The sequence below is a fragment of the Parasteatoda tepidariorum genome, chromosome 10 (genome assembly GCF_982258835.1).
Source record: "Parasteatoda tepidariorum strain Cologne lab strain chromosome 10, Ptep-v5.0, whole genome shotgun sequence".
In the NCBI taxonomy this organism is placed as follows: domain Eukaryota; kingdom Metazoa; phylum Arthropoda; class Arachnida; order Araneae; family Theridiidae; genus Parasteatoda; species Parasteatoda tepidariorum.
This window is the reverse complement of record NC_141764.1, coordinates 78,179,254-78,203,775: the sequence shown is the minus strand read 5'-3', so window position 1 is coordinate 78,203,775 and position 24,522 is coordinate 78,179,254. Positions and strand designations below refer to the sequence as shown.

Below are 24,522 nucleotides of genomic sequence, written 5' to 3'. Positions count from 1 at the left end.
AAAGAAATAAGAATTTAAATACTTTGAAAACAAAAACAAATTACTAATAAATAATAGTATTTTCAATTACATCAAATTTTGTTCGTTCTAGCAGCAAATTAAGAAAAAAATCTACACACGTTCCTTTATTGTTTTTTTTTTATAATTAGTTTCGTTTTTGTGCAATAAAATTTAGCTAAGTTTTCGTTAAAAAATGATCCTAACACAAGGCTCCTAAAAAAAAGTATTTATCGATAAAGTCAATTTTTGACAAGATGACACGATCACCAAGAACAGAATAAAAATAAAAAAAATCAAAATGTGTTCTTTGTCGAAATTATCTCATCAGCGAGCAAGCGATTGAAATATCCCCGGACGTAAAATCGCCGCAGCTCTTTTTCAATCTCCACCCACCGGCGCACGCTGACATTTTAATAAAAGCTACGAAAACTCCGCCTCCTAACTCTCATTTCATTGGTCAATCTCCACGTGGGGAGAGTAAGAGAGGCGGACCAAAGTGACGCCGGCAGGAAGACCCCATAACTGTAGAGGGCCGCTAAGAAACGTCCAAAAGACTACAAAACTTGAGTTCTTGCTTCCAGCATCGAGAAGTTGTTTTGAAGTGTGTTGAGAGGGTGTGTTTTGATACACAAACATTTAACCTTGGAGTATGGAGTGCGGAATGTGCTAGTGTTTTTAGAATAGTGTGTTTGTTCTATTTGGTGTGTGTTCTGCTGGACATTGCCTGAAATGGCGTTAGAACTTGAAACAGAAAGTTCCGCACCGTCACCGGCCCACACCGGACAAAGGGTTCAGCCGGCCACACAAACTCTGGCGTTTTCTATAGAAAAAATACTCTCTCCAGATTTTGGCAAGAGGGAGAGGACACTAAATTATCCAAAAGGACATGATACCAATGAGAACTCGAGAGATATAACACCTATGAGTCCCTCAGACGATTTAAAAAAGAATTCACTACCTGTTTGGGTTAGTGCGATTTTTTTTGAATTCATTGTTTATGTATTTTATTTTAAAAAATAATTCCTGATTATTTGGATTATAAGTCTCCTCGATTAAGTATGCTTAATTACTCTTACATAAACCTCCCCATAAGACTAGAAATAATCCAAGTTCAAATGCAACATATTATTTATTTTAGATAGCAATTTTTTTTTATTTATTTATTTTTCTGTTTATTTATTTTATGCACTGGTGGACGGTGTCATACCTTCATGGAAATTTGTCAAAATTTTAATATGGTGATAATTTGAGTTACATTATTATACTCCTTAAACTTGCTTATACGAATCTATAGCGCAACTTGAGCAACTGACATATGGTTTAATTTTAGACCTAATTTAGATTACAGTTAATTTGCACCATGCTCACAGTAGGCAATAGTTCAGCGCCGAGTTATATGTTTGTACTGAATACTATGTTAGCGCGTGTATTCTTAGTTAAAATTAGGATACAACTATTCTTGCCTTTTAATATATTATATTATGATTTCTTAGTTAAAATCATGATACATTAATTAAACTAAATCATTTATATCATTAACTAATTTTAATGTTGTTATTATTATTATTACGCCATTTAAGATCCTTAACCAGTGCCTGTGTTTGCTCAAAAATTGGCTTTGAATTGTTGTGAGTACACTTCTTCAAAATTGAACTTCGAAATTTCAAAATTGAACCACAAAATCGCTGCTTTGCACCATATTATGGTGCAAGCTTAATGCAACTTAAATTTGTTGTTAAATTAAATCATTCTTCAATTCAAGCTAAACCATGCTATTATGTAAGCAAGTTAAGAAGAGTGAGGATGCAATTCAGCTTATAAACATATTAAGGCTGAGTTAATTTGACCGATATTGCGGTTCAATACGATCTAAAAGTTTCTAACGATGTATGTTTTTGTAAGTTTATTAATCAACTTAGAAAATTCAAATGTTGGTTCCTAACTCAAAGCTATCTCATGATTAATAGTTGAGTAAAACCGTTCAGGAAGCTGCTTTATATTTTTAATTAACTAAATTAGTTTGTGTTAGGTCAAATAGATAGTTCAAGGCTATAATTAAAAATTTATAATTAACAAACCAAGTTTTAGTACTTGGTACATGTTTCATGTTGATTTAGTACATGTTTCATTTACCGTTTCTATGTGAAACATTCATGTTTTATAATAAGCATATTTAGCTAGAATTATTTGTTATTCTACTTTTACAAGACAATACGAAAGCATTAAAAAAAATATTCATTGAATTGTTTCATTTTAAAATTTATGTAAAAGCAATATTGATAATATTAAACCTAGATTTTTTTTTTCAAATATTTTTTTTAAAAACTATTGAAACATATATCCTGTAATTTCAATTAAGTTTATGATAATTAAGGTTAATTTGCTTTATAATTTTCATTTAATAACAGTTTTCAAAACCATACAATTTTCTTAACTGTGTTTTTTTTTTCTTCTTAAAATTAACTACACATAAATTATTTTAAATTCTAAACTTTTTAGACAAAGAAAAAATAAATAAGATTTTCTTATTTAAGTAAAGTTCGTTCATATTTAAATACACTCAGCATGATATGTCCGCATGCTTCTCTATGGAATACTTCTTATCTATATCATTGCTACTTAATAGTTTTCTTGATGAAATCGTAATAAAACATGGTAATTGAATTTTCGTTTTTCAACTTTTTAATTAAGTTTATTTTACGGAAGAGTAATCTAATTTGCCTTAAAATTACATATTTGTTTCATGAACTTTAGCATAAAATACGAAAAAAAATTGTATTTGAAATATTTCTTTGATTCAATATGATAAATCAAACAGGCAAAAAAAGCACTTTTTTTAATAATTAGTGTAGAAGAGGTGTTTATTGATAGCAAATTTATTTATCATTAATGTATTGCACTTAAATTATTATATTTAGTTCAATCAAGTTAATCGCCCAAAATATGAAAAAGATTCAAAAACACAATAGACACACCGGGATATTTTTAAATTAGTCTTATTTCAATAACTTAAGTTATTTCAAATTTTAATTCATACAATGCTTTGTAATTCTTCAAATGTTTTTTTATATTGTTCTCTTCGTTATTTTGAAGTTTGTAACATATTTCGTTAAGCGTATTTCGAAACATTTAATGACATTTGGAAAAACGTTACGAAATAAAATAAATTTCCATTCAGTTCTTCTAAATTATACTTATTTTTCGGAAAGATTAATAATAATAATTTGAACTTTAAAAAATTTAAATTTTGAGATTTCAATTCAGATACTATCGTTCTTTTTACATAAACAATTGACTCTTAGTTTAATTAACGCTGTAGTCATATTACCTACTACATTAAAGTATCTAAAAACTAATTGTTATAAATAGAAATAATTACATTACATGACAAAATTTATTATAATAGTACAATGTAGCATGAAAAAATATTTCTTGGTGTTTAGAATTTCCTCGGGTTTTATTAATAGCTTATTCATTATCAAGTAAATTATATTTCTTAGTTTAAGTATATTTATATTAAAATGAACAAAGGCTTTATTTCATTTCATAAGAAATCACTCTCTTAGGGTAAGATATTATTAGACATTAGATTTTTTAAAAAATTTAGATAATGAGGTTTATACCCTGTTTAACATAAACATAAGCTATTAAATAAAGATTCTGTTTAAATGAGATATCTAATCGACATACCTTTCCTTTTTTTAATTGAGATGAGTTATTTGATAAATATTCCTTAATTTCATATTGTTCAACAACGATTCCGTTTATTTGAGATATCTAATAGATATCATTTTACCCTTTATTTTTCAATAACAATTCAGTTTAAATGATATGTCTAATAGATATCCCTTTCTTCTCAGGTGTTTTGCACGAGGTACAGCGCACGTGCAAGCTCAGGTAATTATGTTTTAATTGCTTTATTTAAATTTCTATTATCATTTACAAATTTACTTTTGGGTAACATAAAATAGGCCTTATTCCTTTATTGATATTTGATATTGTTTAATTTATGTTTGTTAGAACGCACAGGCAAAAGTTTTTTTTTTTTCTGAGTTCTTATAATTTGAATTTTAAGTTCAATCAGAATTAAAATTATCGATAAGGATTTCATTTTGCACAACAAATCAAAACAATCTTCTTACAAAGGGGAAAATAAGCAATAAAATCCCTAATTTAATTTAAATCGAAAAATTTAAATTCATTGATAAACTGATAAGATCCAATTTTACTTTGTTTACCATTGCAAAAACAACAAATCCATTATTAAAGTTGATCACTTTTAAAAAGTGACCAATTAAAGCTTTTCTTTGTTTTGTTTTTTTGCTAAGTTTTGTTACGGACACAATAATATACAACTTAAATAAATGTTCATTAGCAAAATATCATGTTATTTATTTTTAATACTCTTATTAAAGCAAAAGCTTTATAATTCAAGGTTTTTTTTTTCCTTGCAATGTAATTATTAAGAGCCCACAACTTACTTTTTTTATGTACTTTTTCAAAATAATTTAAATGCATAATTCGACTCTGCATTCTCAAAGAAATTTATATGAAAAGGGGCAAAAGTGGGTTCAATTTTTTCCTAAAAATAAAATCTTAAATAATTATTTTTAAGAAATTTCAAAATTTTACCAAAACATAACTTTTTTAATCGTTTAATTTTCTTAGATAAAAAAAGTAAATGTAATATTATTTTCAATTGTATTTGCATATTTCTGTGCTCAATATATTACAATCAATATTTTATTGGTTACTGATTACACAAACTGAAGTGGTATGAGGTAATTACATTGTTAAGCATTTTACAAACAATTAGTTTCGCTGTTCTATGCAATAAATTACTGTAGTTCTTCAATTAGTAAATCCATTTTACTTATATATTCGTTTACGTTTATCCTTAATATTAGAGTAATTAAAACATTAATAAATACATTAAACATAATGAAAATACAAGCTACGATCTCTTTTGAAATATAGCACTTGGTTGATATTCATCGAGCTTCATTATCTTCGTTCATTCTTTCTGTAAGAAAAGTCTACTTCATATTTAAAATTAAAAAAATGTATTTAGAATTAATATCAGTCTTAGACGCTGACGAAAAATACATAATATAACATGAATACGGAAACTTCGAAAGTTAAAATATTCGAGGTAAAACTAATAGAGGAGTAAATATTATCATTAATTTAAAAAAGCTGATTTTTAATATAAAATATTTAAAAATAAGAGGTGGACATATAGTTATGAAAGAGGAGTGTTATACTTCATATGAATTAATTGATAAAAAACAGCTTGAAGCATTAGAAGAAAACCAAAAAGTTTGAAATATATAATTTTTTATGCAGGTTGTTAAAATTTATTGTTGAATGAGGTAGAGAATCATTATAGACAAACATTTACATGTTCCTCACAGATTCACGGTGCTTTTGTTTTTTCTATTTTACCCTCATTAACTTCTGAAAATTTCATACCTTTCCTACACGCTTTTCCCCCCATTATTTTAAACAACATTTTTTTCTATTAGTATTTTATTTTAATACTTCGCAATGCACAAAAACGAACAATTTTCCACCATAGTCGAGTTCAGTTTTACAACAGCAACATTCATTCAACATAAATGACGATAATTTTTCTGTATTTTCAATTTTTTCTACGCATGTGAGTACATATATATATTTATTTTTACCAGAATTGTCCAATAGCATGACAGATTTTAACAAAAAAAATTTTTTTTTTCTCAATTGTCGAAGTAAGGAAAAGTAGTTTCCTCAAAATTAAGTTTTAAAGTATTAAATTATTGTTGCAAGGTTTGTAACCATAATTTTAAAAAAATCTTTTCTAAATTCCGTACATTTTAGGAGTAAGTAAATAACTAACTCCAATCAGTATTTCGAATTAAAACCTCAATAGATAAAAAGAAACAATGATTATAAATCCAAACTGAAAAAACATAATTACCCTGTTTTGTATCATCCGATTCTTTAATGAACAATATGTTTGATTATTTTTTTTAAACGTTATTAAACGAACGGAACTTATATTAATTAAATCCCCTAAGTAATCCAAATTTTGTGTTTATTTCTCATCCCATGTAATTTTATGCTGTTTCTAAATAAGTATTTATTTCGATAAGTTTTCTTAAACTTTGAAGCTGTAACGTAACTTAAACTTTATCATTAAGACGCCTAAACTTAAAAAGTTCGGTATCTTTCATAAATAACGTTAATTTGAATATCGATTATCCTTTTCCGTAATTAGAATGAGGACATTCCTTCGACATCAGATATCTTATCATACGTCCTTGAAAGATGTAAACATATTTGTGATGATTGAACTCGATCAAATTTGTCAAGATTAATTAATTTATGATTGGCTGATATTTACTTTAAAAAGATCTCTTCAATTAGAGCATGATTGCTGCTGATAACGGAATCATAATTAACAAATGAAACACACACTTAAATATACAGAGGTAAGTGTTGAAAGCAAAATTGATTGGCACACATATAAATCTTGATTCTAATAAGAAATAGTCTCTTTATCTTTAAAAATAAGCAATAAATTATGCGTTAATAAGGACACTTCTGAATGAAATTTATAATTTAACTTAGAGGACATTTATATCAATTATGTGATTAGTTTAATTGTCTTTATGTGAGGGGCCGTAAATTTCAATTTAAGAAAGATATACACAAACACAATACGCATTAACTATAAAATTAATAAATATATTAAGTAATAAATTTCATAAATAGTATTTCTTTAATTTATTTCGCTAAATATATTAATGCAACTTATAGCTCTTGAATTTTACTGTACCATTTTCAAAACATTTGAACGACTTTGATTTGAAAGACACATGTATTAAGCTTCGATTACTTTAATTGGAATTATTTGTAGGGGCCGTAAATTTCAATTGAAGAAAGAGGAAGAAGAAATTCTCCCCATTTTCAGTAGTTTAACATAAAAGATACATATATATATATATCGAACTCAGATTACCTTAATTGGAATTATTTGTAGTTGCCGTAGTTTTAAATTTAATAAATGAATGCATTAGCCCAATTTGTAATAATTATAAAATCAATAAATACATTAAATAATATAAATAGTAAATGATATTTCTTTAATTCATTTTATTAAATAAATGATTACTATTTCTAGCTCTTGAACTTTAATGCACTACTTTGTGCTTGTATCACAAGTATGCTACAAAACTGATAAATTTCAAAGACATTTTTCTTTAAGTTATTAGTTTTGAAAAATATTGAGAAAACTAACTAAAATAATTTTCTTGAAGTTCTGCAAAAATATTAACTTCACAAAAATAGAGTTTAAAATTTTAATTTTTTAAAAAAAAAATATTTAAAAAAATATGCTATATCTGTAAAAATAATATTTGTTTTGACTTAAATATATCATCAACAAAACATCATAATAATATAATTACATCATCATAATTACAAAAGCAATTCTAACTAACGCTGCTATATGATGTTTGAAACGAAAAGAAAGAATAAACGTCTCAAAAATAAATATTCAAAATTTAAATTTAAAAATAGGAATTAATAAAAAATAGTAACATTATATCTTTTTTAAAAAAAATACTTATTTTGAGACCTTTATGATAACACAATATCTTTTATAAATAACGTAGCATTCTTCAAAGCAATTCTTACTAACATAACTCTATGATGTTTGAAACAAAAAGGAAGAATAAACTTTTCAAAGATAAATATTTAAAATTTTATTTTATTTTTAAAAATAATAACAGAAATGTAACATTATATCTTTAAAAAAATATTTATTTTTGCCTAAATATCCTTCATTAGCCACTTCAAAACAATTCTTACTCACATAACAATGATAACTGAAGAAAAAGAGAGAATGAAACTAACCAAAATAAAACAGCATTCTAGAAATACTTTAAAGACATTTTATCCGCTTTTTTTTTATTACTTCGTCACGAAATATTAAACAACTTTCCAAAAAACCTCGTGTAGAGGATTATTTACAACACGAAAAGGGATATTCTTTTAAAAATGCAATTTATGCTCTTTACGAAAATGAAAGAAAGAAGAGAGAAAAAGAAAGAAGAAAAAAAAGAAGAGCTAAACGATATTAAAGAGCGGCGATCATGCAGGGTAAAGTGTAAAAGATCGCATCGGACTCCCGCTAGCAATTTGCCGGCATCTTTTTCAATCTCCCCGCTGATATCATTGAAAGTTTGGTGGTAATGTTCCGAGAGGGGTGGAGATGTGTTTAATGTGACATATTTGGGGACAGAATCTGCGCAGAGAAGAATTTTTACGACATGATAAAGCTCGTCAGTTAGATGGACTTCTTAAACGATTTTGAAGTGGGAGAAGCTTGATTTCGGGTTGCTTAAAAGCTTTGTTTGAAATGCGATTTTTTTTTCCTCTCATTAATTTTTTCGTGTTATTTGCTTCTGAAACTAGTTACTAATTATACAATAAGTAGAATTGCAAAATTTGCAGGTTAAAAATGAATTAGAATATTATTTTCTTAGAAACAAAGAAGAAAATTCCAAAGTGAGGGGTATTATTTACTAAAGTATGTTCCGCATTTGATTTTGTAATTAATCTGAAAGAAATCTTCCTCGTTCGGAAATGGCAATGAAATATAGGTTCTTTAGAGACAAAAGTTAAAATTAAAACAGAAATCATAACTAGTAGCTGTGTCTTACTAAAACATGTTTAGCAATTGATTTCGTAATCGATAGAATTGTTTTGTACCGAAAATAATACGGAGAGGTCAAGGTATAGCCCTTTATTAAGATAGAAGTAGGAATTCCCCGGAAAAAAAAAAGAAATTCATAATTTAATAATAATTTTAGTTCCAATTATTTCTTGGATGTGCAATGGTTTAAATTGGAATGAAGTTGAAGTAATTGAATTTAAAATTGAAAAGAGCAAATTGAATCAAGTTGTCATAATTAGTGTGTTTTATTAATACGAATTAGGAAGTGGTGCAGGGAGAAAAAGAATTCTAGTAAAATTACTGTACAAAATGGTAATGACATTTCTGATATAAGGAAGAAACATAAGTCTGGTTAATGAAACCAAAATAATCGGTATTTAAATCATTCGTTTGGTAATTTTCCTATTCATATGGAAACGGTTTACAGGAAATTCTGTTTTCCCAAATTATAGGAATTTGAATAATATATATTAATTAATTATATTATGTATCACACATTTATCAAAAAAAAAGTACAAAAAAGAAAAGTAAATTTAATCGAATAATTGGTTTTTAAGATCTAAGGTATCATGACAAAATTACTACATTTTATCTCATATTATAAAAATCATACTTTATTGTTAATTTTTCCAAAATCATTACCAAAGCTCTTCGGTAAAAATTACAGAGCATTTAGGTTTTCCCATAAAGGCAAAAAAAAAAAAAAAAAAAACGGTACATTTTACTATATTCAAGTAGTTTTAAACATATTTTTCTTTCTCAGTGTTAGGTGCCTAAAATACGTTTAGAGGCATTATCGATAATAAAATTATGTTTTATCTCTAACCAACAACCTTGTAAATTTTATATATTAGCACTAGTAGTATATTTAATAAAATTCTAATTCAACCATTCGAAAAGCAATGATCGATATAACAACACAAAATATATAAATACTTAATATAATAGACCAACTTACTTAGATTTGACTAAGAAAAATGTTTTTCGAACTCAAATAAAAGATTTTAAATCTCACGTTTTTATTATTTTTCTTATCTTTGCTTGCTTACTAATTAATGATAACTTTTACCTAAAAGTTTTAAACATATAATAGATTTTCGTCGAAGTTGATTTTAATCAAAACTTGCGTGTGTACTAAAATATTTAAATTTGAAATGAGTATTTAAAATTTGAAATGATTATAAATGTCATTTGCCAATATTTTGTTTTTCCTTTTTGCAGAAGAAAGTAGTATAATAAGTAGTATTCATAAAGTTTTATGATTTTAAATATCTGTATTTATTCTTTGATTCTATATTCTGCTTGATAAAGTTTTATAAAACCTTTAATTTTGTAATGTTAAGTCGCATGAAACCTAAGTAACTGTTTTATTTCAACTTGGTATAACCACAGCTATTTCCATCAAGCAGAATTTATTTACCATTATTTGTCAGCTCCAATTTTTTCAACTAATTCAAGTCAAATACGTTAATTGTTAATTTTCTGTATGTTCTTTGAATACGTTTATTTCTTTTCTTTACGAATTAATTTCTGACTTTTTGTTAAGCAAAATAACTTGATACGTTTGTTAATTACGAAACAAGTGACTCAATTTATACTTAATTCCTTTGTTTTATAAGTTATTTCTTTAAAAATTTAAAAAAGTTAATCAGAACTAATTGCACTTGCCTTCAAGAAAACACAGAATAATAATAACAAACAAGAAATGATTTCTTAAGCATGAACTTAAAAAATGATAACCCGACGTACGATACCTAACATTTAATAACTTAACATATAACAAAATAATATATCTCTGAAAAAAGCTAGTTGCTTCAGGTTTAAAATTAACCCAATAATTATCTTTACTGCAGGTTTTCTAAAAAAATTTCTGCCAGATTTAATATTATTTACTTTTAACAAAATACTTTTCTAGATTACTTATGCTGAAAAGTATCATAATAAGAATATGATTCATAAAAAAATATATAAAAGAAAAATTTAAAAAAAAAAAAAATGAAAATTTAAAATACTAATTCAATGACTCATTTCCTTTTTAAAAAGAAATATAGTCGAAGTTAAAGTTTTATGATCTCATTTATGATATTTTTTTACGGTTTACATGAAAAATGAAGAATACAAAATTAGCACTAAAAATCTGTGAATTGTAATTTTTGAAAATACTCGAAATTTTCTTTAAATATTTATTTCCCAGTACAGTAATTTGAACTAAGTGTAACTTTAAATTTAAAAATATTGCATTATTTGAAACTCTAAATTATTACAATCATTTCGCAATAATAATGGCAACTACTATATCTAACATACAACAATTATAAAGCCTTAAAGTTTTTTGAAGAAATTTCTAGCTGTTATTTATTGAAAAAACTGCAAAATTTTCTTTAGAAACATATTGATGCATGCTTTGTTTTTGAATAAGTTTTACATTGAGAAAAAAACATGATCAAAACTAGTAGAATGTTGTAAAATTTACCGTGTTTCTGGCTCTATAGGAAAACCAAAAAACTCGGTAATTTTTACCGAAGCGCTTTAATAATAATTTTATTTAAAACAATAAAATATGGTTTAATAATATGTGATAAAATTACTGGAAATTCTAGTTTTCAAAATTATAGTTCTCACAACCATATGTTTAGTACAAATACAAAGTAGAAAAGTTCTATACTACGCTCTAAGGTATGTTAAAATTACCAAATTCCAGACACATTATGAAATATTTTTGCTATATTTTACCAAAATCCTTATCAAAGCTCTTCGGTAAAAAATTACAGTGCATTTGGTGTTCCCACAGAGCCAGAAACTCTGTAATTTTTCCCATATTCTGGCAGTTTTGACCATACTTTTTTCCCAATGTAATAATTCTTTTTTCTTTCTGACACAATTCTAAGCAGATAAATAATCTAACTGTTAATTTTTTTATTCCTGTGTACTGCTGTTATTTCCTATTTTTGAAAAGAAAATTATTTTTCGTATTTTTTACAATTTATATAAACTATTACTTAAAACGATGTGAGACTCAAAAATTATCTTGATTGTTTTATCTTATTGAAAATAAATAAAATATAGGGAATGATTACACCCTTCTTTATTTCATTTTTTGTCAAAACACTTCTGGTGAATGAACGGCGCATTGTTATAATCCATTAATTTTTCATCTTAAACTTTTATTATTCCACTTAATACAGTATTTGAGGCATTTTTTTGTTTATATTTTTTCAGTAACATAAGAATTTGTGAGATAACTTTGCCATTTTTGCTATAAAATGTGTGAAAATAGAGTCTTAAGACAAAGTAAAAATACTAAGACAAAAGATTAATAAAAACATTAAGACAAAATAAATAATAAAATATAAAATAAGAGTGCTAAAAATACTAATAAAAAAAAACGATGACACCTATATTTTAGTTAAAATTATTTGGAATTATTAAATATTTTATAACTATTTTTAATGTTAATGAAATTATCGATTTGAAGAAAGTTTTAAATAATATCACTTTTCAGAAAGTAATGACTTTAAAAACAGTCCTAAACTTAGAATTATTGAAAAAAAATTATTAATGATGATTAAAATTAAACTAGTTTTAATACTGAATTGCTTAGTACTTTTCTTTCTTGCTTTCCATTTTTATAAAAATTAAAAAATAGAAAAGAATATCATATCAAATACGTCAAAAATTATCGTTAGAAAGAGGAGGAAATAAAGAAGATAATTATAAATAAAATGAGTGCGTGCCTTAAACATTCATTTTAATTATAATTTTTAAAGAAATGCTTGCTCTTTTAGTTACTCACTATTTATTAGGAAATGCTTATTTTTCGAACAATTCCAAAATTTAAATTGTTGAATTATAATCATAAAGTAAAAACGTGGTAGTAGTTTCAATATTAAATTGTTTAATATTTTTGATTTCCATACATATTTAAATTAAAATAATTACATAAAAATTAAAATAATTGCAGTTAAATTAAAATTTATATTTCAATTCAAAGCAAAAATTTATTATTAACAGTTTCTTTACCCTTAAACGCTTTCAATTTTTAATTAATTAGTATTTCGTTATAATTTAGTTTTAATTTGCTAATTTTTTCGTTCTGTTTATAAACACATCTTTAAAGGTAGTCAGCTTTAAAATTTAACCATTAACAATCATTTTCTTAAAATTTATAATTATAATGTATAATTTTTTTCTTTTTCAGTTTATAAACACATCCTTAAAAGTACTCATCTTTAAAGTTCAATTATTTACAACCGTTCCTTTATATATTTTAGACAGGATGAATAATTTTTTCGCTCAGTTTACAAACACATCTTTAAACGTACTAAGTTTAAAAACTTAATTATTAGCTATCATCCCTTTATAATTTAGATATAATTTATAATTTTTTCGTTCAGTTTATAAACAAATCTTTAAACGTGCTCAGCTTAAAAACTTAATTATTAACTATCATCCCTTTATAATTTAGATATAATTTATAATTTTTTCGCTCAGTTTATAAACAAATCTTTAAACGTACTCAGTTTAAAAACTTAATTATTAGCTATCATCCCTTTATAATTTAGATATAATTTATAATTTTTTCGTTCAGTTTATAAACAAATCTTTAAACGTACTCAGTTTAAAAACTTAATTATTAGCTATCATCCCTTTATAATTTAGATATAAGGTATCATTTTTTTTTTTCGTTTTGCATAAAAACACACCCTAAAACGTACTCAGTTTAAAAACTAAAATATTAACAATCGTTTCTTCATAAATCAGATACAATGTATCATTTTCTCGTTCAGTTTATAAACACATCATTAAACGAACTCAATTTCTATTGTTTCATCGCGTAATCCAAAACTTCTATTAAAACAAAATGCAAACAACAACCAGCAATGAATCTAGAATCATTCTCCGCCGCATATATCCACTTCCCAGCAATACAGTCCCAGTAATTTCGCCCCCCAAATGGTTCCAGGTTCAAATCTAATACACTCAATTGCATTCACTGGTGGATTACCCCCCTCCTATGGTGAAGGGGAAATCATCCAACCCCGAAGCGGGTACAAACTACGTGAGAATAGCAGCGATTTTAGTGGAAAGCACACCGCCAAATATCTTTCCCTTCTTTTGATGAGAGGGAGAAGGGAGGGAGGAGTGAAAAAAAACACACCCCTCTAGGGTGGAAAGCCCTGATTGGGCGCGTGCTCCCAACACCTGGAGATGATTATTGCCCCTCACGTTCAATGGATGTTCTTCGAATCCCAATGAATTTGTTCCGAACCGTCTTGAAAACGAACAAGTTGCTGATACGGGGTAGAAGGGTCTCACATAAAATAATCGATTTCAGTACCCGGGTTCTTGTCGATACGTAATGTACAGATTTTTTTTTCTTTCTTTTTTGGTGTGTTCCCCGGGAATACAATCCCCCCATCTGCGTATTCACATTGATGATTAAGCTAAGAGGTAGATTTTTTGATTAAAAGCAGAAGAACACGCCAACTTTGCCTTTAATTACCTCGCCAACGGGGCTTTTTGTAGACGCGATTCGGATTTCTGAGCGCTTTTTCAGTTCCCCTCGTGAAAATTGCTAAAAACGTTGTAATGGCTGTTTTCGCGTAGAAGCGAACAATTACCCGTATAAATCAGCCCCTGCTCTCTTCTATTTCATCGATATTGTGAAAGAATTAAAAACAGTTTTTCTAGTGCAGTTGTTATATTCCATAGTGGTATTTAGTTTTATATTAAAGATAAAAACTTTTAAAAAAAAAAAAAAGGATTTATGTCCCTATTTTAGAAAATGTAAGAATAATTTTAAAATATTTATGTCTGATGATGATAAAAACTTTAAAAGGAAAAAAAAGGGATTTATGTTTCTGTTTTAGAAAATTTAAGAATAGTTTTAAAATATTTATGTCTGATGATGATAAAAACTTTAAAAGGAAAGAAAAGGGATTTATGTTTCTGTTTTAGAAAATGTAAGAATAGTTTTAAAATATTTATGTCTGATGATGATAAAAACTTTAAAAGGAAGAAAAAGGGATGTATGTCTCTGTTTTAGAAAATGTAAGAATAATTTTAAAATATTTATGTCTGATGATGATAAAAACTGTAAAAGAAAAAAAAAGGGATTTATGTTTCTGTTTTAGAAAATGTAAGAATAATTTTTAAATATTTATATCTGATGATGATAAAAACTTTAAAAGAAAAAAAAAGGGATTTATGCTGTTTTAGAAAATATAAGAATAATTTTAAAATATTTATGTCTGATGATGATAAAAACTTTAAAAGAAAAAAAAAGGATTTATGTTCCTATTTTAGAAAATGTAAGAATAATTTTAAAACATTTATGTCTGATGATGATAAAAACTTTAAAGGGAAAGAAAAGGGATTTATGTCCCTGTTTTAGAAAATGTAAGAGTAATTTTAAAATATTTATGTCTGATGACTGATTCATTTTTTTTCTATTTAATGCAAAGTAATTTACTTGATAAGTTTCTACGGGACAAAGGAACACCATGACTCAGCTCTGAACAGCAATCTATAATCAATGTCTATAGTAGTTTGCATACTCTAAAAATACTTTGAATAATAAAGCATTAATGATAATGGTGGTTTATTAAAAAAAATTATTGAAAATTAATCCCTTTATCAGAAAGGTGAAATTTTTCAAGTAAATGAAACTTCATTACGGTGTTATGTTTTAATGATAAGTATTAGGAAACCTATAAACTCAAAGAATAATGGCGCGATTCTATTAAATAAAAATGAGGAAAAGAAAAAATCCACTAAAAAATAAAGTAAGAAAATGAACACAAAAATAATGTAGAAAAATAAAAATATCATTCCGTTATTGAGAGAAATCGTCAAGGAAAAAAAATATATGCAAGACAATATGATCCATTGATTATAAAAAAAGCTATTAGCTTTTACCAAAATCACTTTTTAAAACATCAGCAAATTATCATAGAAATACACTTAAATTTCAACAGTAACAAAAGTAAATATTTTCAGTAGCTGTAAAGTCAGTATATATGTTCAATAACACGCCTTTATTTCAACCACTTTAATTCTTAGCAGATAAACAAAAATATTTTTATTTTCTTTATTTTTAGGATAAATGTAACGATTTGCATACATATTTTTTAAATACATCGATACTTTTATAAAAACAATTTTTTCTTACATGAGAAATTGATTTTTGCTTCATGAAATTTTTAATTAGGAAACTCATTTAAAAATATCTATTTTTAGTTTAATTTGCCACAAAAAAATAATACTTCATCTTTGTTTAAGCTATATTTTTTAATAGGAATATAATGCATATACTAGTTAGTTATTTAAAGTTTTAAATTTATTAGTAGAAATGTCTTTATTAAGTTGAAAATAATGATAATATTACAAACCGAAAGTAATACTAGACTTAATGAGTTGAAAATGTTTTTAGTAAGTTGAAAATAATAATAATATAAGTCAAAAGTAATACTATTTTATAATAAAAAGTGATCCTTCATTTTATTATAAATTATTTTATATGACTCTAGTTCATAACATAATTAAAAACTTAAACAAATTTCCAAAAACGATAGTGAAATTTTACTATACTTTACAATAGCTACGTGCTTTAACATTATTGTATTTTAACATCTTGTAAACTTAAATAATAAAGATAATATTTTCAAAAATTCCTCAGAACAAATGCAGATTTTAACTATGTTTCGCTTAAACTACATGCTTGAACATTAAATATATTATACTTTTACATATGTTAGTAAAATAATATATTGATATAACATAAAATATTAATATAACGTACAATTTTGACAAGCAAAGAAAATGTAAATGCATTTTTTTCAATTTTCTAAAGAAAAAAAAAGAAAAAACCTTACAAAGTCATGAAATAACTAAAGTACACTGAAAAAATAATACGAAAGAGCAAATGTAATTTATGCATTGTACAGCCAAAAAGAAATCATAATTGATGTAGTCAAAATGCAAAATAAATTAAGTAAACACCTTTCAACATAAAAAAGAAACAAGAGTTTTTTCAAGACTTAGTGTCAAAGTTCATATAACTTAAAATTGTGACAAGCAGCGAAAATTTAAATACTTTTTCCAATTTCCTAAAGGAAAAAAAACAAAAACTTACGAAGTCCGCCAATTTGATTTTGGTATAACTTACACCGAAAAAGATTCGAAAATTTCAGAATCCTCCTTGTCACGCAAGAGTTCTTTAATTAGAATTTTTTTTCTCTCCCTTCATTAAGGTGAATCAATAATGAATACCCGTTTAAAAATCTTTCTTTGGATCTTTATTAGCTTCATTGACTTGTTGATATCAAACAAATATTTCCCGCTTTAGGTTAATCAATAGATTTAAAGAATTTAATTAAGTTCCAGTAATAGGCGCCAAAACGATACTTTTTAACTCAGTTGGCAAACAAAGGCAGGGATTTTGTTTAGACTGAAGTCTGTATTCGTGTAATATTGATTGAAGTTGTTGGTGTGGGTAGGTTTTTCCCTAAAACCCTGAATCTTTTCCGCATTCTCAAATAGTATTTATTAAGAGGGATTTGAAATTATTTGTGCGTGCTATTTATAAATCGTAGATTTATTCAAATGAAGGAATCGTAAAAGTACTTAATTGCGTAACCATTTATTGAATCTCTTGAAAATAGATAAAACAGTTCTCGAAAATAAATTAGCGCGGAAATAAATAAAATAAATTAACAAAACATAAACTAGGAAAGCTTTTTGAAGCTCTTTTGCGAACGAAAAACTCGAAAGACTTAAATTTGAAATAAAGATGCGATTTTAATCTGCGCGCATCATCTTAACGTAAAGAATAACACTGGGAAACAATTTTTTCTAATTTATTATTCTTATTTTTAATCTTTTTATTTATTTATATTTTTGCATGTGAATGTTTAACAAATCTTAGCAACGGATTTATTTTCCACCAAAATTTACAAGATTAAAAACGTTATATATAACAGAGGGTCGCATAAATGTTGCACAAACTTCTAGAGGAGTTCAAGCACATAAACAGGATTAAAACTTTGTAGGAATCTATGTTCTGAAATATACTCATACGCCACTAGAGGCACTTTCCTATTATAAACTGTTTCTTTGCGTGTTTCTGAACATGTCAAAATCGGGAAGCGCCCTTAGACGCGTACGACTACATTTCTGTGTATGGGTTCCTATGCAATTTTAATCCTGATGACGTGCCTTGATTTACACCGAAGTTTATTGCAACATTTACGTGATTCCTTATTATATAAAACGTTATTAAACTTGTACGTTTCGACAAAAAACGTCCTTTAAAAATAAAAATCTATAGCTTTATTATGATTTCCCAGTATTATCAGAACTTACGACCGGACAAACAGCTTAAATTTCCAAGAAATTTTTTTTCCCTCTTTTATAAAATCATCAATGTGGTGAAATTGATCCACCCAGAAAATTATTAAAATTAATGAATACTATATAAATTAATGAATACTATATAATAATGAATACTATATAATAATGAATACTATATAATAATGAATACTATATATAAAATTAATGAGCCCAGACATTGCAACCTTAGATTAACCATTCTAAAATATTAAATATCTAACGTTTTTCATTTAAAATGTGGTTTTTCATTCAAATTGTAATTTCGCTTGCTAAACTGAACTTAACAGTCATAATCAATTGCTACAAACCAACAACAATTACAAAAATATGTAGCATGTTTTTCATTATAAAGCGTTACTTCATGCAACTAAAAAGCTTTAAAAATTCATGAAAGTATTTTTTACTGAAAATAACAAATATTATAAATAACTTTTCTTGAAAATAATTAAAACGAAGAGTTTAAATAACTTCTCTCGAAAATAGATTAAACAAACTTTTAGGTAACTTACTCTTGAAAATAAATAAAAGAAATTTTAAATAATTCCACTCAAAGGTAAATGAAACAAAATCTAGGAAATAAATTCTCTCATAAATAAAAACCATCATTTCATCTGGAATTCAATAAACAAAATAAGATATTAATTAAATGAAATACCACTGAATCGACCCTCTAGAAACAGGAAATGTTAAGTACCAGAAGAGCCTCACCCCTTACACAAAATCAAAATATGGATTTAATTGGGGGGGGGGAATCCCTACCCCATCAAACCTTTTGATGGAAAACGCAGAAAGCCGCCAGTTCTCTTAACCGGCAATTCTTTAAATTCATAATTTGGAATTTCATCCTACTTTAAAATTTTCTTTAATGTTTGACTTTTTTAGACTTAGATTTAATTTTTTTGTTGATGTTTTATTTGGTATTTTTATTGAATTTATTGATCGTTATGTAATTGGTAAGGTCTACTACATATACAGATCAGTATGGAGTTCAATTAACTTATTCCACACTGAAAAAAAATTCTGGTTTAAATTACGGTATGAAATACCGGCTCTTTGGGTGCATTATTTCTGAAATCTATTTTACCGTAAAACCCATCTTTACTGTAAAATATTATACAGTGATGTTTATTCAATTAGAGTAATTCGATGATTTTACCGTAATTATTACTGCATATCAGATTTTTAATTACGTGACATGCTCCGGTAAAAATGGATTTTACAGTAAAAAGCACTGGCAACCTGAGTACGGGTATTTTTTTCTGTTCCTGGATTCAGAATTGTTTACTGTGCATGAGTGATAATGTCTCCTTCTGTCCCATTAATAAATTTTTGTTTTTAGGACTATTTCACTGAATTATTCCTTTCACCATGTTTCATTTTTTGTATTTTCTGCATGGATAATATATATGTCTTTCAGTCCTTACATATGTAATTGAAAAAGAATTATTCATTATTATTATTTTGAAAATTGTAACTTTTTGGTCAAAAACCCTCAACTATTTTTTTAAAATAGAAAAATAAATTTTTTTAAGTATTTATAATTTTTTTTTTCAAATTTGAACTTTAAGCGTTGCTACGATAAATAGTTTCGAATGTAATCCCTTGAACTTCTCATTATTATTATTATTATTATTTTCAGTGAACAGTATTAAGCAAAAATGTATTTCAGCTTTAATAGTTGTTTACAGAAGAGGAGTTAAAAAAAGCTTTCATTTCTTATAACAATGACAATAAGCGAAGAAAATGAAGGTCCTAAGATAACCCTAAATGCTTTCTTCTTTTCACATAAAATCGCTTTAGCTAGAACAGGTTATGAGCATAAAGCAAATTGAATGAAAAATCGAGTGTTCATTTTTAACTGACTCATTTATTTGAACGATAACTAATGTTCACTCTAAAAAAAAGAGACAGCGTTTGACTCCTGAATCTTAGACCATTTCAAGTGTTTTTAATGGCACTATCCTACAAATGACAGTTGGAGATTTTTAATTCTACTTCTTTCTTTGTTTGGGCTTATATTGATGACAATAGCTATTAAAGCATTTTTTTTCATGTATGCAACAAAAGAAAATCGATCTATAAGTTTCGGAAAGGTAACGTCTCTAAAAATACAAAAATAAATTTGTGATTACTTAATACTAAATAAAATAATAAATTTACTGACTTGGTTTTTCGTGATTGTGTTTTATTTTAAATTAAGTAGTATTTTCTTCAGCTGTGCATATCTCTTTTTATGAATTGACTCTTTAAACAAATATATTTCTTTTTATCAATTTTTTAGTTTTTATTATCAACTTCCTTCTTTTATTTATTAATAATCTCTAAGAAAGTGTCTATTCGAATACGAAGAAAAGTATTAAATATAATTTAGAAATCTGGAATATTTTAATGGATTTTGATATATTTCTTATACATATGAGGTTAACACACTCAATTGGTGTAGAAATTTTCCTTGTTGATCTTTTATATTAGCAAATTCTCTTGTTTAAATAAAAAAGAAAATAATTTTTAATGCATTTTATCTCTTTTTAATTTATTGATTAAAATAACACTCTATACTGAATTACAACACTCTTTTTACTGATTTACAAAATTTTATACCTCCAATTAAATTAAGAAACCAATGTGTAAAAAGTTCAATGCACCATGAAAAAATATATTAATTTAAATACAATGCTAAATAGTTTATGTTGTTAAAATTATGAAGAATATAAAAATTTATGTAATATTAAAAAGAAGAAATAACGTTAAGAATAAAATAATAAATTAAAAAAATATAAGGCTGTTTTTCTATTTTTACTTACACGGAGAAAAAAAATTCTGGTAAAATTACCGTACTGTATGGTAATAAAATAATTACACTTTCAATAAAAATAATAATTCCTGCTATTAAGACTAAAATAAACTGTGTTTTAGCCATTCATTTGGTAATTTTTCCATTCACATGGTAGCGGTTTACCGGAAATTCTACCATGTGAAGCATTACATGGTAGCGGTTTACCGGGTTTTCAAAATCATAGTTCTTATTACCCCACATAAAAAGTAAGTTTAACCCAATAAATGGTTTTTATGCCATCATCATAAGGTATCAGAATAAAATTATCAAATTATACCACATTTACCAAATTGTATCACATTTTATAGAACTATATTTTATTGTAAATTTTACCAGAATCATTTCCAAAGCGCTTCGGTAATAATTGCAGAGCTTTTTAGTGTTGTGGTTGAGCCAGAAACATGACGAAATGTTTCCATATTCTGGTAATTTTGACCATTAATCACTTTAAGATTTTTTTGGTTTTATGCTGATGACAATTAAACATAAAATGGAAATTAATGCGGGAGATTTGAATTCTAGTATGTGATTTTTCGGTCAATAAAAATGCACTAATAACAAGGCAACATTATCATTAGATTTTTTTTATATATAATTAGACAATTAACATTTTAATAATTGCTCGAAAAATGAATCGTTCTTCTTAGTTTAAATAAAAAATATTTAAGTATTAAGTTTTATTTATCACAGATACTGAGTAAAGAAAAAAGAAGTTCTTTAAAATTAAAATTTTTCTTGTGAAGAATATTTTCGATTACAAAAATAATTGCAGTTAAAAACAGCGTTTGCGACAGAAAAGATCGAATAATGCAGATAAAAAACACAGCAGCAAAGTTGGAAACAGTGTTTGCGACACAAAATATGGAATAATGCAGATAAAAAACATAGTAGCAAAGTTAGAAACAGTGTTTGCGACACAAAAGATTGAATAATGCAGATTAAAAACATAGTAGCAAAGTTAGAAACAGTGTTTGCGACACAAAAGATTGAATAATGCAGATTAAAAACATAGTAGCAAAGTTAGAAACAGTATTCGCTTCAATAGAAAAAAAAAGGAATAATGCAAATTAAACACATAATTCCTGATTTAAAAACATTTTTTGCTTCAATAAAAAGAGGATATTGAAGACATTTAAAAACCCAATTTCAAAATAGAAAGATTGCTTGCGTCATTAAAACCGAATGAAATAAAACTATTTCACAAACAAACAGATAAATATCACAAAATCTTTTCTTTATCCTGTGATAAAAAAGAGTGTATTTTAAATTCATAACTTTTTTTTCTTTTCTCTCTCCAGTCTTTGCAAAGATCAAAAGTACTAAAAACAGCACGCCGTGGAAATTAGTTCCTTAAACGCAACTAGCATCTTCATTGTGATTGGCATATTTATTGCATTTGATTCACTCTCTTGAGTTGAGAACAATCACTAAAAAACAAGCCTCCTCTCACAAGTCGGTCTTTAGCATAATGAAAATTCGGGGAAGAAGCTGCTGACAATTCGCCAAAAGTATACGATTTATGTAGCCATAAGTAGTCATTGTTTCATTATTCCAAGCGTATATAATCGGCAGAGACTAGATTATTACCAACAGCTGTTATTTTTATGGTCGGTATGATGACTCTTAAAAAAAACCGGTTGTTGATTGGGCTCAATTTTTTTTTCTTAAACAATGTTACTCCTTGGTCAGCTTTGTATGCGATATACATAAATATACACCTCTGTTTAAGTAATTTATTAGCACTAATAGAGTAACTTGGATTATTCCTGTCTTTCTTTCTAAGTTTGTTTCGTGTTTCAGAGTTGTTTAATAAATTTAATGCTTTAAAATATTTTTTTTATTATGCATTTTGCTAAACACTTGTCTGTCTTAAATATAATAGCATGTAACAATGCAACTATTAACTATATTAAAGTCTTAACTGAAGTTATATTAAAAGTTCTTTGGAGAGAAAAAGAAAATTAACGTTTTTCTAAACCACATTTTGAAAAATATTACAGAATTAAGTTTAATAAAAGTAAAATGCATAATTTCTCGTTAATAAATGTTAATAAAATAGCTGATAAGATATTAATCAGATTTTTAAAAAAAAGAGTTAAGCCCGTAAAGTAGGTAAAAAATCACGTCGACTTTAATTGTTTTTAAAATTATCGTAAAATAGGAGAAAGTTAATTTACATATCGATAATTTAAAATATCGATACTTAACTTTTTTAATCTAATTAATAAGTATTTTTACTAAGGATTTTTAAAAAATTTCCTAAATATAGTTTATAAGTAAATTTCGAAAATCAAATTTTAAAATATATGCATTTTCTCGTTGTCTTTTTAAAGCTTAATATAATATATTTCAATTAATTTTGTGTTATGCAATTTTTGATGATTCTATTACTTCATTTTGACAGAAGAGTTTGGCAGAAAAACAACACATTTTCCTATATTAGGAATACTTCATAGTGACTGTAACGGTGTAACATTAACGTAAATAAATCTTAATATGCTCTAAACAAAACGGTTTTCAATTAAAAAAGCTGTTTTGACATCTTCCTGATATTTTATACATTTTGAAATTTATTTTCTGAAACGTTTTAACGTGCATGTTTTACTAAAACCTTCAATTTTCAATAAGATGCTAAAATTCTTACAGGCTTCAAATTAAATGTAAAAATTATATACTCGTATAATAAACGAAACACAAAAAGATACATATAAGTAAAATATACAAAATAATTGTAGATTTTGATGTTTTTGCACATTCTAGCAATCCTTTTCTCAAATTCAGAAAAATATCTCTAACCCTTAAGATCTTCAATTTTACATAAAATATTATATTCTAAAAAGCTTTAGAATATAAATCGCAACATGTAAATAAAATCGACAAAATAATTTACCTTATTGGTGTTTTTATGCGTTCTAAAACTACATTTTTATAACTCAATTAACTGTCACTTAACACGTTATATAGAATTTTGGAATTCTGAAAAGCTGTAGAATATAAATAGAAATATATAAATAGAATATTCAAGCTAATTTATCTTTTTGTTGCTTCTATGCATACCTACCAAAACATAATTTCTCAATAAACTGGCACTTAACATGTCACATAAAATTTCGAATTCTATGAAACTATGGAAAATAAAAAGGTGCATAAAAGTAAAATATATAAAATAATATACCTTACTGGTGCTTTCTTACAATCTGAAGTTTAATTTTTCAAATTCAATAATGTGTCACTTAACATGTCCTTCCAATATTTCCAATAGAATGTAAAGTTTTAATTGGTTTTAATATGTAATAAGAAAAATATACAAAAATATTTGACTGAAATGTAAATAAAAAAAAATATTCAAATCTAAAATAGCTTCGATATTTCATGCATTAAATGTCTCCTTATGTTACATCCATCTTAAATTATGAATACTTAAAGACAGAAAAAGATACATTTTCCACTCTAATAACTAAGTTAAAATATACGGTCTGTCACCTCTTGAATAAAAACAACTCCGTTCGCAAAAAGAACTTTTTCTCTCTCCGAATATATTGCATGTGTATTCGGATAAATGAATATGTATAGA

General features: G+C 26.0%; 1 protein-coding gene across 2 annotated transcripts in view; it reads left to right on the top strand.

Moving 5' to 3' along the window:
• The first annotated feature begins 518 nt into the window (after positions 1-518).
• LOC107443622 (homeobox protein E30-like) overlaps positions 519-24,522 on the top strand; it is a 69,484-nt gene continuing 45,480 nt past the window's right edge. The window contains exons 1-2 of one of the 2 annotated variants that reach the window (XM_043046680.3): positions 519-966; positions 3,861-3,897. In XM_043046680.3, coding sequence (XP_042902614.1) covers positions 730-966; positions 3,861-3,897 — 274 coding nt within the window. In that variant the 5' untranslated portion in view covers positions 519-729. 2 annotated transcript variants of the gene reach the window in all.